An 18,753-nucleotide genomic window follows, 5' to 3' on the forward strand; every position below is an offset into this window, starting at 1 on the left:
CCTTTTTTCTTCCGGTTCTGCCGCCAAGAATCCGAACAAAAATGGGCGCACAGCGAGAGACGTCGCTTCGCGCTTTCAGAAACTGCCGCGAAGTCAACTCGACGTCTCCTTGCCACGTCTATTTTTTTCGGTTCTTTTTTTTTTCCTTCGGCTCGTTGTCGAGTCTCGGCAGCGAGCTGACAACGCACAAGCAGGAGAGAGGCAAAGACAGTTTCCGGACAGCTGCAGACCCAGCGCATGTGTGTTGTTGCGGCCAGCTTTCTCGCTCGAATTAGCTTTCTGGTGTCATCATAAGCCACAGTACACTTGTCTCGAAATGCAAAGTCTGAGACAGGCATTTCTTGCTGTTTTGTATTTTTTTTTCACCTGTCACCTACTACACGACAACGGGGAGCTCAAGTTGTAACACGCATACAGCTTGTTGGGATGAAGGTTCACTATTTTGCTAAAAAAGCAAAGTATGACACTCATTCCCCTGCCGGCATTTACGTCAAGAAAGGCAGAAAGGGCTCCTGAATACTTATGTGCCACGCAAAAATTGAGAAAAGGGCATGCTTCTCAACTGATACCTAAAAAAAATGGCCTTTTATAAAAACAAGACCCCTCCAAAAATCTAGAGGACCACATGCTCTTCACTGGCCTGCAAGCAGCGCGCATGTTTGTTTTTCTGCTTTGCGGGCTTCTGTTTCTTTGGCGCCAAGGCGTGGAAAATGAAATTTCAAAAATGTGACTAGTTTTTTCTGGTATATAAAACGAAACGCTTGCGAAACGAAACATAATAATCACTTTCAAGGCCACGTCGTCTGTACTCACTCTGGTTTCTTTTAAATATAGAGCGTGCGTGCAAGAAAACAACGCAAGAGGAACGTACACGAATGAGCAACACGTGTATTCGTTTTGTGTGCATGTCTGTGAGACGGAGCTGATATTGCTTCTTGTCTTTCTTTACTTTTTTTTTCCCATTTGCAGCTCCTTCTAAAAGCTTGGCTTTCAACTTTGTCCCGCAACGTTGTTTCTCCCGCAAAAAGACCATGATTGTAGTGAAGCGTGATTTAAAGGCAAGAAAGATAAATGGCACGGAGCTTGTACTCGAAGATTACCATTTTTGGTTTTTTATGTTGCCTTTGCCGCAAGGATGATAATATTGTATTGAAGCATGACTTAAAGGAAAAGAAAAAATTAGCAGAGAACCCTGTACGGAAAGAGGCTTGCACTTGGTCACTGTCCGTTAATTCGGCGTTATTATGCGCACTTTTTTCATAAATGAGGATAAGTTGGAATAAATAGAACATTTAAGTCTTGTACTATCTGAGGTAAAATTTATTTATTTTACTAAAACTACGGCTGTTGCGCCGTCAGCACTGTAATGCTCTGTCGAGGTTTACCGTTTCGTTCCGGGTAGGTGCTCAAGATGGCACTAAAACCATTGTTTTAGGAAGCACGAGAGAGATGAGCAGCAACGAACACGTTAAGTTCGTCGATATCTGCGCCTATTAAGGCGGAAGCCTTTAATGCCTCATCGTTGTAAGCAGGAGTTGTCGACAGAAAATGTCACGCTTTTCAATTGGTCGAAACGGCCGTGACGTCACAGGGCGCGAATTTCAAATGGGGCCAATTGTACTTTGGCTAGTAACCATGCAACCAATTAAAGGGATCGTACAGTGATGCTCCAACTAAGAGGGACTGAGTTTAGTTAATTGCTTAATTAAATCAATTAGCCTACTAAGATAGAGAAGAATAAAGAGGTTAGAAGAAAGAGGAAAAGAAAAGAATATAAAGAGCCGCGTAGCAGTAACAACCGCGTCCGCAAAAACAGACGCTGCTGAAAAAAAAAAAACAGATAACCGGCCGAAGCCTCGCTCGCTCCACCACCATCTACTTCTCCACCCAGTTTCTCGTTTCATATACATTGTGTCGAACATCCCAGACAGTTCCAACATTTGAGAGGTGAATGACAGAACGCGATGGATAGAATTGCAATAGTACAAATATCAAATAGCCTAATTAACGTTTCCAGTCAGACCACATAAATCAATAAAACCGAATACGGAATTGATAGAGTTGGGGAATCGAACCAGGGTCTCCGGAGTGCGGCACGAGCACGTTAGCCACTCCGTCATGCCAGCTGAGCGGTTTGGAATGAACAAAGGCGCGTCTAGCTAACGGCGTCTTCGTTCACTTCCATCTTCCCCCCTTCCCTTACGGCGAGGTTCAGGTGTCCACCCAGATATGCGAGAGAGAGAGAGATACATTTCCTTTCCTCAAAAATAAATTTACCCTCCAGCAAGGCGTAGAACCGAATGGGCGATGGCGTTATGTGGACTCCCTGGCAGCGTTGCAAGACGCTGTCCCCTTCCACTCTTAGAGGCGAAGCTCAACATCTTAACCACACATCAGTGACACAAGCAGACAGCCAATGGACGCGTCATTCCCTGGCAGCACTTGAATCATCATTCACAACCACATTCGTGGCAGAATGCTGTACTCAGGCTTTCGCCTTGCACCACTTTAGTCGCCAAAGTGGCTCCTAATTTTTACCCGTTGTTACGTTTCGGGCGAATCGACGAACGATGAGCAAGCGGCGACACCGAAGGTTGTCTGAAACGCCTTTATTCCAACTCGGCAGACGGGCAGGAAAGAGCGGCGCAGCGCTCTGCCGTGTCGTTTATATAGCATCCCCAGAACGCCGGCGCGCGTCCCACTCGGCTCGCCTAGAACGCCGGCACGCGTCCCACTCGGCTGGTCCAGAACGCCGGCGCGCGTCTCACTCGGCTCGCCCAGAACGCCGGCACGCGTCCCACTCGGCTGGTCCAGAACGTCGGCGCGCGTCTCACTCCGCTGGCCCAGAACGCCGGCGCGCGTCTCACTCGGCTCGCCCAGAACGCCGGCACGCGTCCCACTCGGCTGGTCCAGAACGTCGGCGCGCGTCTCACTCCGCTGGCCCAGAACGCCGGCGTGCGTCTCACTCGGCTCGCCCAGAACGCCGGCACGCGTCCCACTCGGCTGGTCCGGAACACCGGCGCGCGTCCCACTCGGCTGGTCCAGAACGCCGGCGCGCGTCTCACTCCGCTGGCCCAGAACGCCGGCGTGCGTCTCACTCGGCTCGCCCAGAACGCCGGCACGCGTCCCACTCGGCTGGTCCAGAACGTCGGCGCGCGTCTCACTCCGCTGGGCCAGAACGCCGGCGCGCGTCTCACTCGGCTCGCCTAGAACGCCGGCACGCGTCCCACTCGGCTGGCCCAGAACGCCGGCGCGTGTCTCACTAGGCTCGCCCAGAACGTAACAACTCCTCCCCCTTTTAGGAGGGCACCACATAAACTGAACAAGTTCTTCGCTGTTATGCCAACAGCTGTGAAGAGCTCCCCCACAGTCGCAAGTCGACAATAACGTAGTTCGTGAGTGCAACACGCACCGCTGCTCCATATAACAGTCATGACGACCAGTTCGGCGCTGTTGAAATCCTGCTTCCGAGATCTGGTGCGGCGGAGTCCACAGACGAAAGCACCAGCACAGCACAGCACAGCAGCACATCGTTCCGAGGTCTGGCTGGAGGAGGGATTGTAGCACGAGGATGAATTCACACACACATCATTGTGACAGCCTCCGTGCCATTAGATGTGGACTGCACTGGCCAGGCGTCAAGGGTTTCCCGACGGTGCCTTTTGAACCTCTGGCCGAAGCCACCGGTGTCCCATTCTTGAAAGAGGCTGATGGCTTAGCAGACGGGGAAACAAACAACAACCAAGCCCCACAGAAGCCACCGAGGCGCCCAAGATGTCAATTCTGTTCACCGAAAATGCCTTTGTTTGCCTCATTATACTGCCCAAAGGTCTTCCTAAATTCAACCAGATTTTTGTCCTTAAAGAAAAATATTAGTAGTGAACATTTGAAAAGAGGAATAAGCACGAATGATTGTCTGATGAGACTATGTACAGTGATGCAGATGAGCCAAAAGAAATAAGAACTCTATATGGCGTACTTATTCGTGCGCCCGACTTAAGAAGTCTGCGTTCGCATGAAGTTTACCTCGCATGAAGTTTACCACCAAAGCATATTCCTGGAGAGTCAAACTCCCCCGGAGCAATCTGCCGTTCTTTTGAGACAGTTGCTGGAACCATGTCAACGGTCAATGATCAGTAATTAGTATAAATTCAGAGCGCAAAAGTTAACAGCGAAGTTTCTCGACAGCCCACGCCATGCAAGCGCATTCTTTTTCAATTGTGCTGTAAGCTTGTTCCCTCGAAGTAAGCTTCCTGCTGACAAACAAAATCGGGTGTTCTTACCCTTTGTCGTTTTCTTGGCTTAGTACCACGCCCATACCTCTTTCGCTAGCGTCACACTGCACCAGGAAAGGCCTCGCGTAGTCTGGGGTGGCCAGCACAGGCTGAGTTGTCAATGCCAGCTTCAGGGACTCAAACGCTTGACGCTTACGATCGTCCCATACAATGGGCTCCTCTTTCTTGAGGGCATCCGTAAGTGGACTCGCCTTTTCCGAGATCCTGGGAATGTACTGATGGTAGTAATTCACCAGCCCGGTCAAAGACATCACCACCAGCACCATCGGCACCAGGGTAAGGGTTGCTTTTCGTCGCTCGTTCGGACGTCCCGTCCTCTGACACGTGTCACACGAACGAACGAACTCCTCAACGTCCTTGAAACAACCGGGCCAATAATACTCTGCCAATAGCCTGCACTTCGTTTTCGTGATTCCTAAGTGCGCCGGCGTTCTGGGCCAGCCGAGTGGGACGCGTGCCGGCGTTCTGGGCGAGCCGAGTGAGACGCGCGCCGGCGTTCTGGGCCAGCGGAGTGAGACGCACGCCGGCGTTCTGGACCAGCCGAGTGGGACGCGTGCCGGCGTTCTGGGGATGCTATATAAACGCCACGGCAGAGCGCTGCGCCGCTCTTTCCTGCCCGTCTGCCGAGTTGGAATAAAGGCGTTCCAGACAACCTTCGGTGTCGCCGCTTGCTCGTCCTTCGTCGATTCGCCCTAAACGTAACAGCTGGCGGCAGCGGTGGGGATTCGGCGACTCCGGGTTCGCGGCGGTTGTCGGTGAGTGCCTGAAAAGTCTCTTTTGTTCACCAGGTAGCTTGAAAGATGAAAGTAGACTGTCACTGACTAGAAAGGGCAGTGGGTGGAAAGCAGCCAGATTTTTTTCGTCGTAAAATATTCGGTCGTAGCAAGATGGATCTCGGTGCGGTTGTTAAGCCCGAATTGATGCTCTTAGCCGAAGAGTTGGGCGTAAAGGTGACGAAAGCCATGAGAAAGCCCGAGATCATCTCGGCCATTGAAAAGTGTGGTGCGGACGCCGATGAAATTTTAGAATCTAGGACCGAGGTGCAGAGGAAACGGAAGAAAGAAGAACTTGAGCTAGAAATGCTTAAGCAAAAGGTTAAGAAGGACGAGGAAGCCGTGGCGATCGATATATCGACAAAATTGGACATTCGAAGTCTCTTGCAGCCCTTTTTTGTCCGGAGAGACATAGGTCTCTACTTAGTAAATTTTGAGCGGGTGTGCAGAAAAGGGGGCTTCGTGGAGTCGAGCTGGCCACAAAGGCTTCTGAGCTTGCTGCCATCGGAAGTGGCTGACGTTTTGGCAAGGTTAGATTGCAAAGAGGCGGATGATTACTCGTCCGTAAAAACCTGCCTACTGAAGACGTTAAGGTTGTCCCCTGAGGTTTTTCGAATAAAGTTTCGAGAGGCAAGGAAACAGCCGGAAGAAAGCTATGCCGAGTTCGCTTACAAGTTAATGGGCTTTCTAGAGAGTTGGCTCCGTGGTGTAGACTCTTATGAGGACCGCGAAAAGGTGCTAGCGCAGATTGCACTTGAGCAGTTTTTCTGTTCTATTCCTTCAACCCTGAAGGATTGGATTCAGGACAGGCCAGATGTAAAAAATTGCTGAGGCTCAGCTTGGCTAAGCCTGGGGAATGCGAAGCATATTAGTGGCTAGGCTTGGTAATACATGGCTTTCCTTGGTTGAATACTGGGTCATTTTAATACAACCACTAGAAGCCTTCGTCGTGGGGGAAGACAACGGCATGGCTACAGCGGAACGCCGACTAACCCCGAGACGCGCGTTGGGTGAGCGCCTGGATTGCCACGGAAGCCGCGTCTGCCTGCCCGGTGGAGCGAGCGTTTCACCTACACCGAGTGTGAACGCGCGTTCGAAATGCGCGGGTGTGACGGCCAGGGGTCCCACGGCGACGGCGCGAGGTGGAGGCCGGCTCTCTCATTCGATGTCACGTGGTGTGACGTCACGGTGTCACGTGGTGTAACGTCACGTGAGGGTCCCACGGCGATGGCGTGAGTGGTAGCTCTAGCAATATGCTTCGCATAAAACCGTACAAGTGGCGGCAGATTACGCAGACCTGTATTGCTCCAGACACGAGAAAACGTTTAATAACGAAAAGCCTAGCTTTGTCCGAAGCCACGAACGAGGAACGGTTCGTGCGTTATCTAAAAACGCAGAGCGTTCGACGCATGTTCCACCTTCAAAGGAAGCGTTGGATCCAGAAAAGCAAAAGCTAAAAACAGTCTTTGAAGCAAGAAAGCCTATTATTTGCTACAAATGTCGCCAGCCGGGACATGTGGCTTCAGGCTGTCGTGTGCCTAAAGTGTCACCGGTTAACTTGTGCATGGATAAGGCAGAAGACCTGCTTAGGCCATACTTGTACGACATAGAAGTAAATGGTCAGTCTTGCAAGGCTTTAAGAGACACAGGAGCCACACACGACCTGGTTCATTCCTCGCTATTGAAGCAAGGCGATTTCACAGGCGACTGCATGTGGGTTCGACAGGCCCTGGAAGATCGTACAATCAGCTTGCCAGTAGCCAGAGTAAAACTAGACGGGCCTTTCGGTGTAGTAGACACGGAGGCAGCAGTGTCCGACGGAGTATTGCCAAACTGCCCGTACATTCTTTCCAACAGAACGGCAAGGCAGCTCGATGACTCGGGCGTCTCGCTTGACATGAATCCCGTTCTAGTAGTCACTTGCTCCATGACGTCGCGAACGGCTTTGAGCCGCAAACGCTCGCGACGAGGGCAGAAGCTGATAAGTCAGATAACGAAACGGCAGAAGGGACGCCGGAGGTAAGTTCGAAGAAGCCGACGTAACCACGCTGGTTTCGCCGGAAAGCGCGAACTTCCGTGCTCTGGTAAATGTTGATAAGGCCACACTTACCAGAGAACAGGCGACGGACCCAACGCTAGAAAAATGTCGAGATAGCCTGGGAAAAAATGTAACACCGAATATCTCGTTTTATGTAAAGAACGATATTATTTATCGCCACTTTAAGGGCAAAGGAGGGAATGAAGTAGACCAGCTGGTAGTTCCATGCAAGTACAGGCGTGACCTCTTAGAACTTGCTCATAAGGAAGGATGGTCGGGGCTCTTCGTCATCGAATGGTCTCCTGATGAGCTGTCGTCATGCAGCGTTCCTGCAATGAGCGTCTCATTACAGAGCTCACTTGTAAATATGTAAATTCCTGTATAAAGTCATCTCTCATTCTCTTTTTCCAGCAGCCTCGTCTCAGACGTCCCTCATTCCCTCTCCGGCACACGACCATGCTAACTCGTATTTAACACCGTGGTTCCTCGGGGTTTTAGCGTCGGAGTACTTTTACTTTGTTGTTTCTAATGCCAATACATCTGATAGCGAGCTTTCGACACCCACCGCCAAGCCCTCCCGATTCCCGTCAAATCACGTCGCTGAGCTAAAAGAAGGAAGAAGGCGAACTCCTCGTCCGACCCGCCCGAGAAAGTCAATTTCACGGCGCTGACTCAGACGTGTCATCCCTAGCCCGGGCTTCTTCGCCTGTTTCGCAACTCCCGCGGCCTATCCCCCTGGCCCAGTCCCGTCGCCTCCCCTTCCCTGCGCTCTTGGCCCCCCGCTCCGTCCAGGGCAGGCTCCCTTTCGACGGCCACCGCGCGAGACAGCAGCGTCAGTCTCCACGGCTGTCGCTGTAGCTGAAGGAAGGGCGGCCACCCAGTCATACGCATTTTTGTTCCGCCACGCATTCTTTCCTTTTCCACCCGCTGCTCAGAAAGGGAGAGGGTAGGAGATGGAGCGCAGGCAAGACTGCAATACCAGCAGCGGCTGCAGAAGGAGCGAGCAGTCAGCCAACTGCCGCAGCAGCACCAGCTCCGGCTGCCAGAGCCGGCTAACTCTGAACGCGAGCGCACGCGCGCGCTCGTACGCGGCCCCTCGCTCGTATCTGACTGGGTACTAGAAATCGTTACTTTCATTATGGACCGAAGTCAGTCGGCCGTGAGCGCGGTCGGAGTCAGAGCCCGGCGGCGGCGGCCCTCCTTCGCCTCGAGAGCGGAAGGCACGAGCAGCAGCGCGCGTCCCGTCGTCCGCTCTTCTTATTCTTCTACTTTGCTTCCGCGAGCTCTGACTGGCAGGCCTGCCCCGCCGCTTGCGCCGCCGAAGGGGAAAGACGACGGCCGCCTACTACTATCGCCGCTCAAACCGAGGGCCTCTCCACCTCCCCTTTCCTCCTCCCCTTTGCCGGCGAGTCCGCGCGCGCGTACGCGAAACAAAAGACGTGAGAGGAGCGCGCCAAAAGACAGAAAGCCCCGGGGCGGCGTTGGGCGCAGAGAAAAGAAGGGGAGGCATTTAATTTGCTTTCGATCCAAGAAAAAGGGGCCGCCCGGCCCCCCTGCCGCCGCACAACGGCGCGGACTCCGGCGGCAGCAGCAGCCGCGGAGACGGCGGCGGCAGCGGCTTCAAACTACCGAGACGCGTTAGCAGGTTCACGCTCCACGAAACTTCTCCCCCGCGTTATCCTCCACCCCGCACGCCTCGCTGTTCTCCTTTTATTGCCACTCTCCCTCTCTCTGCCAAATATTTTCTTTGTTTTTTTTTTTTTTAATTTTCATCTCTTATTTCTTATCCGCGCCCAGAAAACCTTTTATTCCGCACTTTGATCTTTTGGCTGTCGCTTGCCGTTTCCTTTTGATGCCGCGCTACAAGGGCGCGGACACGGGTTCCCTTCGGATGCTTACGCCCACCGATCATTGGGTTGCGATCCCTGAACGCTGCTGGCTTCCTTTCTTGCGTGTCCGCCGTTCACGCCGTAAAGCTCGTCTTTCCCTTCGCGTTGATAGTGAAGACGACAAAGAGAATAAGGGGAGGGACACAAACTCGTGCGCTCAAACTTCTGTCGCGCCTTGTTTTTGTTTTTTTTTTATGTGTAGACGCATCACAGTGAAAACGTAATCTTTGCCCCCCATTTCCTTTTTTTTTCATTATTCTTTCTCTCTCTCCCTCACTGAAATCGACGTGAAGCGTCACGTCGAGCGTAAGGAGCGTCGGATGGAGGCACACAGCGAGATGCAACAACGACGCGTCGCGCGTGCGAAGAAGCGGAGCAGATACGCGTACGCGAAGAAAAAAAAAAGAAAAGGAAATCGCAAAGGAAGCTAACAGATTATTTTTCGAAGCACTAACAAGTGGTGGCAATCGTTTGCTCGGGAAAGGGGTGAAAATACGGGACACCTAAGTAGTTGCAGAGAAATTGCGCTTGAGATGATGGGAGCGATTACAGAGAGAAGCAAGAACGCAGGGGAAAAAAACAAAAATAAACAAAAAATATGCGAGCATGGAGAGCAAAGTGCAAGCGCTGTCGTCGCAGGCCCTTGAATCTCGCGATGAACTAAGAAGCTGCTTGATGCGAGGAATGCCGTAAATGAAGAGGAAAAGGCCAGAACAGCGCAAAGTCTAAATGGTCGCAAGGAAACAAGGGATTTAAGGAATCGAGCCGGCTTGGGGAGAAAGAAGCAAAGCATCGAGCTAGTAAGAGTGAGAGAGAGTAAAAAGAAAGCACCGAATAAAATAATCGAGCGGGATTGGTGGGAGGATCTTCTTCGAGACAAATTGCGAGAATTGCGCGGGCAATAACGAGAGGCTTTTTTCGTGAGGCGCGCGCGACTGGACAGTTGTTAGAAGGAGTAGGTGTGTATCAGGAGTGGAGAGTCAAGTGTGAGGGCGTGCATAAGCGTAGCGAGAGATTCCTTCCTTTCTCCCATATATGCCTCACTCGCTCGCCGATCCCTGCTTCGCCCGCGTCTCGAGAGCGCCGGAAACTTTCTAATGAAAACGATAATTAGCTCGATTCACTGATCTCGAAAATGAAGGTTCGGTACGCACCCTCCGCCCAGCCACCGTCCGCTCGCGTGGGTGCCTTGAGCAATCGGCTTAGAAGCAAAGTCAAATAATCCTCCGAGGACGAAGACGAAGTGCGCGAGAGTGAGTAAGAGAGAAAGGAAGGGGAAAAAAGTGCGGGAAGCAAGAAAAAGGAAACGTATAGAGTGATGAAGAAACACGAAGGTGGAATTAAAGAGGAAAAAGTGAAGCGAGGCATGGATGAGTAAGAGAAGCAAAACGATGTCATGGTTGTTTCGCTACTCACGCAGTAATTTTAGATAGAGAAAGAGAGAGGGTTTTAGTCGTCGCCATCGGTGCGTTTGTTCGCGCATGCGTATATATGCGTGCATGCGTGCCTCTTGAGTTCTTCACTCAACCCTGCCGGCGCTGAGCTCTCGACTTGACTTTTCTTTTTTTTTCCTCCTTCTTACGTTCTTTTTTTTTTCTTACACTATCCAGCATTCGCAGTTCGTCTTTCCAGCGTTTTAATTCTCATTCTCCCACTTTCCTTTTAGTTTTTTTTTTCTTTCTCGGTGGACCCGGACCCACTTCGTTCGGACGAGAAACGAGTGCGCATAGCGCTCGCTTTAGTTTTGTGTGCACATTTGAAATAAGTCAGATACGCTGATCCGCGCTTCATGGACGCACAACAGACTCACAGACACACACATACACAGAGATGGCTGGGACCCGGCATCGACGTTCTACTGGTCCTTTTAATTTTTGGTGTAAGCTTCTATCCCCTCCCGCCCTCTTTCTTTTCACTTCTAGCTTTCACTCTCCCTGCCTCTCTCTTTCCTTTTTTTTTTTTTTAAGCCTGTCGTCTCGGGAGGATCGTTACGTCGTTAGGGAACTCAACGTCGTGTGAATGCAAATAGGGCTGAAGCTGCCTGAAACAAAAACAGCCAATGAGCTCGAAACGTAGGCCGGCCTGGTTTCTTTCTTTCTTTTTGATTCGCGCAGTGGTTGTTGCGTTTGTTTTCTCTATTCTTTATCTTCTCACTTTTTTTTTTCTCTCCTTTCGCTCCTTCATCCCTGGTTGGCCCAGGCCAACGGCAGCTACAGCAGCAGCAAGAGCAAAAAAAAAAAGGCAGAAGCAGCTCTCAGCCGCTTCATTCTTTTTGAGCGCGCATTTGAAGAGCCGGCGAGAAGCTACAGCCGAAGAGTATTTCTGCGTGCATCAGGAATTTGCGCGAAAAGCGCTGCGCGCATAATTTGCATGCAGGTTTTCTTTCATTTCTGCGCCCCCTTTTTTTCCTCCTCCTCTCTATCCGTTTCATTGCAGCTGGCCAATGAAAAAGAGAAAAAGAAGAGCTATGCTCCCGTTTTCGATATCTCTGTTAACTTTTTAAACACATCGGGCACAGCCGCCCTTCGGGTTGGCCGCTGGGGAATGAGCTCCACGTGGCCCCCCAGGTGTACTTTCAGCTTTGCCGAGGTTTCTGACTCCCGTGCTTTATGTTTGCTGCTGTTTTCCATCACGCAGCAGCTTCAGTGCGCGCCTCGAATAAGGACGCCAAGCGACACCAGCTGGGTCGAAAATCGCTTCCCAACCGTGTAGCGTTGCGGTGCTCTTACTTTAAGGTTTTGCGGCCTGGAAACTTTTTCTCTCACTCTTTTTTCCGTCTCTCCCGCTGGGGAAGCTGTGTTCGTGTTCTGTTTCTGTAGGCGCTCACCCGCGGTGCATGTCCAATTCGACCACGCGTTAATTCTTCCGCTGGCGAGTTTTAAAAGGTGCCTATCTATAAAGCTAACACAAAAGGTAAAGCGAAGTGTGGAGCGAGCTCTGCTGCAGCTTTTGCCTCGCAGCTGTTGCTGAGTTCGAACATGCTCGTTGTAAATGACGATATTAATCTAAACGGTGCGGGGATCGCGAAGAGAAAAGGAAAAAATTGAACGCTCGGCCAGCAAGTAGGTTATGTTGTTGGAGTGGTAGAAACTTTTCTGTCTTATTTATGTCGTGAAACTCTTTATGGATTTTTGAACAAGCCTGTCCGCCTTTAGGTATCAGGCAGAGCCAAATATATTATCATCGCTGATTTCGGAGAAATCTGACCGAGAATCTAAATCTGCAGAATATCCAAAGCTGTCAGCATGGAGATTGCAGCCTTTTAGAGGAACAAGCTACACTGGCACATTGTAGTGAGCAGTGATGGCGGTGTCGTTGAGTTCTGTTCACCTGTGGCTCATTCCCTGTTCTTGTCTTTTCTGCGCAGAGAACGGAGAAAACGGAATGCCGCGACGTCTGCGCACCGCCTACACCAACACGCAACTTCTGGAGCTGGAAAAGGAGTTCCACTTCAACAAGTACCTGTGTCGGCCTCGGCGGATCGAGATCGCCGCGTCGCTCGACCTCACCGAGCGTCAAGTCAAGGTGTGGTTCCAGAACCGGAGGATGAAGCACAAGCGGCAGACGATGATGAGCAAGCAGGACGACAAGGGCAACGGCGACGGGGCCTCCGAGGGCGAGGCGCCCGACGGCCCCGCCGTCGCCGACCGGCTGCCCCAGTGCGCGCCCCCGGGCGCCAGTCCGTCACAGGGCGCCGAGGACGGCGGCCGGGACGGCTGCTGCCCGCCGGCCAGGGCCGCCGCTTCTTCGCCGTCGGGCTCCGAGCCGGACTCGGACTCCAAGGGCCACCTCCACCCGGCGCTGGGGCTGGCGTCGCCGGCCCGCTCGGACAAGACCCCGACGCCCGGCGCCGTCAAGGAGGGCGGCTTCGGCGGCGAGCGGCCCAGCCCGCTGGGTGGCCGCGCCGCGAGCCCCGCCGCCCGCGCCGCCAAGGCTGCCCTGTGCGCCCTGGACGCGGCCAGCCCTTCGGCCGCCACTTATCCTTGTCCCAGCGCGCGTGTGGCTTCTTCTCCGAAGTGCCAGTTGCCGCCGCAGTTGTACGGGAACCACTACGGTCAGCAGGAACGCCCGGCCGCCATTGCCCAGCAGCCGTACAGCGCCTCGGCGCCCCAGCACCGCGGAAGCCAGCCGGGCGCGTACTGCGCGGCTGCCTACCGCTCACCGCCGGCCGCCAGCCCCGCGGTGGGACCGCAGCCGGCCAGCAACGGCTACGTGGCCGTGCTGCCCCACGGCTACAAGGCGGGGCCCATGTACTACCACCACCAGGGAACAGGAGGCGCCGCGGCGCAGGCGTGCGGCTACGCGCCCGCAGCCGTAGCCACCGCCTCGGCCACGCACGTGAGCATGATAGGCGCCTCCCTGGACGCCCACCAGCAGATGCACCACGCGCAGAGCCAGCAGCCATCGCCGCAGCAGCACCAGCAGCACCATGCACAACAACACCAGCAGCATCAGCAACAGCACCAGCAGCAGCATCAACAGCAGCATCACCAACAATGTCAGGCACAGCACCAGCCGACGCAAGCACAGACCAGCACCCAGCGGCCGAACAATCAGCAGTCTCCGGAGCAAAGGCCGTACATGTACGGGATGGAGGGCATGAACCACGCCGCGGCGTCGGCACAGGGATACGCGAGCGAGTACAGGGACGCGAGCCAGGAGTACGGGCGGGGCTACGCAGCCCCTTCGTACAACAGCGAGGCCGAGAGCATCGAAGAAGGCCAGTACAGTGCGGCCAGCGACAACGGCTACTCGTACAGCTACCGCGCGTCCGATTGCTACTCGACCGACGAGGCCAGCAACATGGTGGCCTCGCCGAACGGTGACTCCAGCATGTACTACGACATCGCCTGCAACGGAAGTTCCTCGAATCCCGCAACTAACCGAACTCCGGAGTACGCGTCTACTGCGAAGCAGCAGCCGCAGCAGCCTCAGCAGCAGCAACAGCAGCAGCCGTACCAGCAGGCGACGGGCAACTACTACGAGATGCAGAACGGCACCGCCACGAGCGCGGCGACCGCCTACAACCCATCCCCGGAGCACTACAACGGCCAGAGCTCCTCCGACACCGACCTCAACTTCAACAACTTCTACTACGGTGATTCCAACGGTTACTCCGGACCGGGCTCGTGTGGCTCCAACGAGTTCAGCTTCCTCACGAACATTGCAAACGAGTACACGGCTCCCGAGTACTACCAGCTGAGCTGACTGCAAGACACTGAGTGAGGCAAACATTCGAGCGTGTGCGTCGGCGTGACCGCTCCGTGGTCGTCTTGACAAAAGCAAATAATGAATGGGCGATGGGTTACGCAAAGGGACAACAGTAATGGCGGGGCGACCGTTGCATGCGAAAGAGGTGCGTGGTTCCGACATGGCGAACTCCTGTCTTTGATGATGCCGGAGCCAGACAAGAATGCGCGTTGCAGGTCCCCACAGCTATAATACGCACTTGACTTGGCTCTGAGAAAGGCTTCTCCTGTCATTTGATAGAAGCAAGCCTCGGCGCATTGCGCTGACTGCGCAGGAGGCGGTGATATGCACAGCACATGTTGTATCTAGACCCTGTATACGTATATGCGCCGCAAGCTAGCGCGTCGGGCTTTGCCGGCGTTTGGGAATGCGACGGTTGAACACGTACACCAATAGACGAAACACAGCCACGCTGTAACCCTATCTCGAAGCATCTTCGTTTATTCCTGCAATGAGTGCAATAAATACTAATAACGACAATAATTATAATAATAAAAATAACGCGGCTGATCGTAAACATTGCCATGCGAACAGAAACACTCTCAAAAGCCCTGTTCACACGCATATAAGCCTGCTGTGATTTTTGAATGTCCTTGTTTTGTAAAGCTGTACATATAATTTAAAGAGGCGCTGTGCAATCTTCACGAAATGCGAAGCTGAATCTTACGCACAGACTTGCTCTCGGCTGTTTCTTGGCGCATATGCTGTGGGCTTGTATACTCAGGTTCACTCTATACAGCGCCCTCTTCCTCAAACATTTACCTACCGCGTCCTCGTCTTCTCGTCCCTTGCACTTCGACACCGATGCAAAATGTTCATCCGAAAGTGTTAAGGGCCAAAACTAAACAGAACGAGAGTCTAGCCGCAATCTTCGGCCTTCTTTATTTTACGCTGTCTTCAATCTTCATTTGAAATGTCACAAACTCCTTCCGCATCTCTCGGATACCGCACTTTGTTCTTCTGTATAGCGTGTATTCTGTACAAAATATTGTTGTCTATCGTGTCCACACTATGTGTTAAGAAAGTTAGGCTGTACATATTGTTATCAGAAGTGGCACCACACGATGGTATGTGTTTTCCAGTCTATCTGCGACCGCCATGGTTCACTGCTAAAATTCTAAGCAGCTGCAAAGAAAAACGTTCGCTTAACGTAACTCAGTATGCGTGTCGCGTTAGGTTAAGCAAACAAGAAAAAGCGACGACGTCATTTTATTGAGCAAGTGAAATACGCTTTGTTTTCGGCCCCACTTCGACTCACCAAACTTACGTGAACATTCTGTACACTTCGAGTAAACGTTCCCTGGTGTTCCCACAGGAGTAAATGTCGTATTTCTGAATGTGGTGCATGTGGAAGCGTGTATGAGAAGCGCATGTTGGCTGGATCACAATTAAAATTCTCCTCGTCCCTGGAAAATGGCTGGTGTCAGTCTTTATTATGTACGAGCCTCTAACGCTCAGTTGCATGAAAAAGTCTATTCGTATTATATATAGCCAGGTACAACTCAAGAAAGCAGCGGCGAATGCCCCTTAAAAAAAGGGGGCCCTCCAGCCAATGGCGTCGACCGGCTTTCTTGAGGCAGAGGCTAGGCAAGAAAAGGAAGGAGGACCTTGTTCGGGCTAGGGGTGCGGAGGGGTCAAGGGGGGTAGTTGAAAAGAAGGTGGGGTCGCTAGGGCAGAGTACAAAAGTCCCGGTCCCTTTCCTACCTATAGCCTCTGCCGCAGAGCTAACGACGCCATCAGCTGGACGGGCCTCCTTTGAGGGGCAGTCGCCGCTGCATTCTTGAGTTGTAAATGACTACAGGTAGAATGGGTTCGCACATTATCAAGTCGGCACAAGACTGGTGCCATCCGCGCTCTTCGAAAAACCAACGGCGACCAGCATAAGTGCACCACCAGTTTGCTGTTCTTCAACATCCATAGCAGAAGGATACAGCTCTCACTGAATGTACCGCGAAAAACAGCGTATCGTAGGCTTTAGTCAGATAAAATTGAAGTGTGCAGTGAAGCGCTGCCCACATTCAGGACCACCGAGTTTAATTTATCCGTGCCAAAAGTAGGCTGTCGTTAAAGCATTCCTTGTTACCTAAACAAGAAGCTAATCACAAGGTGAAATTATGAGATGAAAAATTTGTATTCCTCTGGTTTGTTTCATGGGGTCAAATTTTAAAAAAGCTGATTTTCATCATTCTTGTAATTGCCCAGCGAAGTAATACAGGACGCCGCGGGCCGTGGCTCGCTGTTTCCAACTGCTGATTTTTTTTTTTTTTGAAATTGTATCAGGCTATCGTATACACCTATAGAGCATGTTGTATGGTGCCGTAGCCGGAACTACAGATTGCCTGCAGCACAGAATGCTAAAATCGTCCGCTTAATGGCATAGGCTGGATGACAGCAAAGGTCAGACGTCCGCTTAATGGCATAGGCTGGATGACAGCAAAGGTCAGACGTCCGCTTAATGGCATAGGCTGGATGACAGCAAAGGTCAGACGTCCGCTTAATGGCATAGGCTGGATGACAGCAAAGGTCAGACGTCCGCTTAATGGCATAGGCTGGATGACAGCAAAGGTCAGACGTCCGCTTAATGGCATAGGCTGGATGACAGCAAAGGTCAGACGTCCGCTTAATGGCATAGGCTGGATGACAGCAAAGGTCAGACCCCCGTAAGTATCAAGTGGGCTGGACTTAGAGGTCAGAAAAGCGTTGCTCGGCACTCGTAGACCTTAACGTGCAGCCAAAAAAATGAAAACACCAACCCACCCACCTTCGCATCCTGCAAAAATTCTGTCGAGTCTTTAATTAAACCATTTGAAGAAAAAAAAATTACTTCTTAGAGTAAACACATCAAAGTTATCATCGCGGCTAAATCCAGCTGCTATCGCGCATCGGGATTCATGATCGACTTGTTCATAATTTTTGCACAGCTATTCATTTTACAAAGGTCACAAAACCACCCGTCGATCTCTCTATTATTAGAGAACCGAGGTACTGAAAAGTTTGGCGTCTGATGGCCCCCAAAAGTTTGGCGTCTGATGAAGTGAAACCTGCAGCCCTAGCGAGGAGCCGCCACCCTCCAACAGCACTCTCCCCATGAATCAGCCACCTCGCCACCCAGCTGTACTCTCTGGTGGTGGCGCTTCTAGTTGGGTGGGGGGGGGGGGGGGGGGGGGGGGGGGGGGGGGGGGGGGGGGGGGTGCAGCACACTCAGCGCCCCCAGGGGATCGCGGCGGATCCGAGCAATTTCCAGAACACTTGACAAGTTCTACGGACCACGATTACACGAAGGTCCAGGGAGCGCTCCTTGTAACTGCTCTCGCCGTAAAAGCGACGATGGAATGCACTCCTGAAGCGCCAAATACGAACCCACCCTAGCTACGAGGCCGCCCACCCACTTTCGACCCACCTCGGCCCACTTTCACCGTCCAGAAATATTCTGTCGCTTGTGTGAAGCCTCCGCTTAGATCAACAACATTAGAGTAACCACTTAAGGTAAATCCAACTGCTATCGCAGAATTGTCGTATCAGATGTCTGATCGTCCCGTAGCGCTTTTTTTTTCGCTACACGTAGTTAGGGGTTTGTTTGTTTGTTTGTTTGTTTGTTTGTTTGTCTGTCTGTTTGTTTGTTTGTTTGTTTGTGAGGTTTAACGTCCCAAAGCGACTAAGGCTATGAGAGACGCCGTAGTGGAGGGCTCCGGAAATTTCGACCACCTTAGGGGTACAGTCAGGTTAATCACGTACTGCCAGCGTCACCGCAGCGGCTGCGTATCCTTCGCTGCCGCCGACTAAACAGTGGAGCCTGTGTTGCTGCTAGGACTCCCTGCTAATACTACGGCACGGGATTAAGGTGTGTGCTAAAAGCGTTTTTACGGTACGTGGCAGCACATGCGCAGTCGGACTCCTGGTAACGGTAACACGGTACACGGTAAGCCATAGGTCCCTATTCAATCTTAGAGAGGCGATGAAAAACTGAAGTTGAATCTTGCAACGCTTTCTTTAATTACGCTGGAAGGCTACAACACTGGCCAAAAACAGGTACGTACGCATGCACATTGTCGTTTACACAGGTGTTTACATGCACAGTAATCAGCATGCTGACATGAAGCATCAGGGGTGCTTTCTCTCTGCCTTGTTTTAAAAGGGCAATGAACAACAAAATATTAATGTACGCGAAGCACCTTCTCGACAACTCACTATTCTGAACTGGCGAATATATTTTATTTTATGGTGCTAAAAAGCTGCACAGATTATTTGTAGACGACAGGTTGCTTTCCACATTTTTTTTTATTGGAAGTTTCTCTGCTGAATCAGTACTGTCACTTTAGCGTAGTTTCCGTGTCTTTATGAAACCTAAACTAGCGAGTAAATTATAAAATATCACTCATGTGAGATCTAACTCATCTCAGCAGATTATAGCGTAATTATTGAGGATTAAGACAATAAATGCTCTCGGGTTCTAGTTTCGAAGCGCCGCCTAGACGTCTAACACCGTCTCGGGTGACAGATAGCGGACA

At 52.0% G+C, this 18,753-nt stretch overlaps 1 protein-coding gene across 1 annotated transcript; it reads left to right on the forward strand.

Moving 5' to 3' along the window:
• Positions 1–4,828: 4,828 nt before the first annotated feature.
• Positions 4,829–15,659, forward strand: LOC149339631 (uncharacterized). Its single transcript, XM_089548330.1, has 2 exons — positions 4,829–5,050; positions 12,363–15,659. Exon 2 carries the CDS (start codon positions 12,380–12,382, stop codon positions 14,201–14,203), a length of 1,824 nt encoding a protein of 607 aa, XP_089404456.1. The 5' UTR covers positions 4,829–5,050; positions 12,363–12,379; the 3' UTR covers positions 14,204–15,659.
• The last annotated feature ends 3,094 nt before the right edge of the window (positions 15,660–18,753 follow it).

Source organism: Amblyomma mixtum, chromosome 6 (genome assembly GCF_055824585.1).
Source record: "Amblyomma mixtum isolate Tamu chromosome 6, ASM5582458v1, whole genome shotgun sequence".
NCBI classification, from domain to species: domain Eukaryota; kingdom Metazoa; phylum Arthropoda; class Arachnida; order Ixodida; family Ixodidae; genus Amblyomma; species Amblyomma mixtum.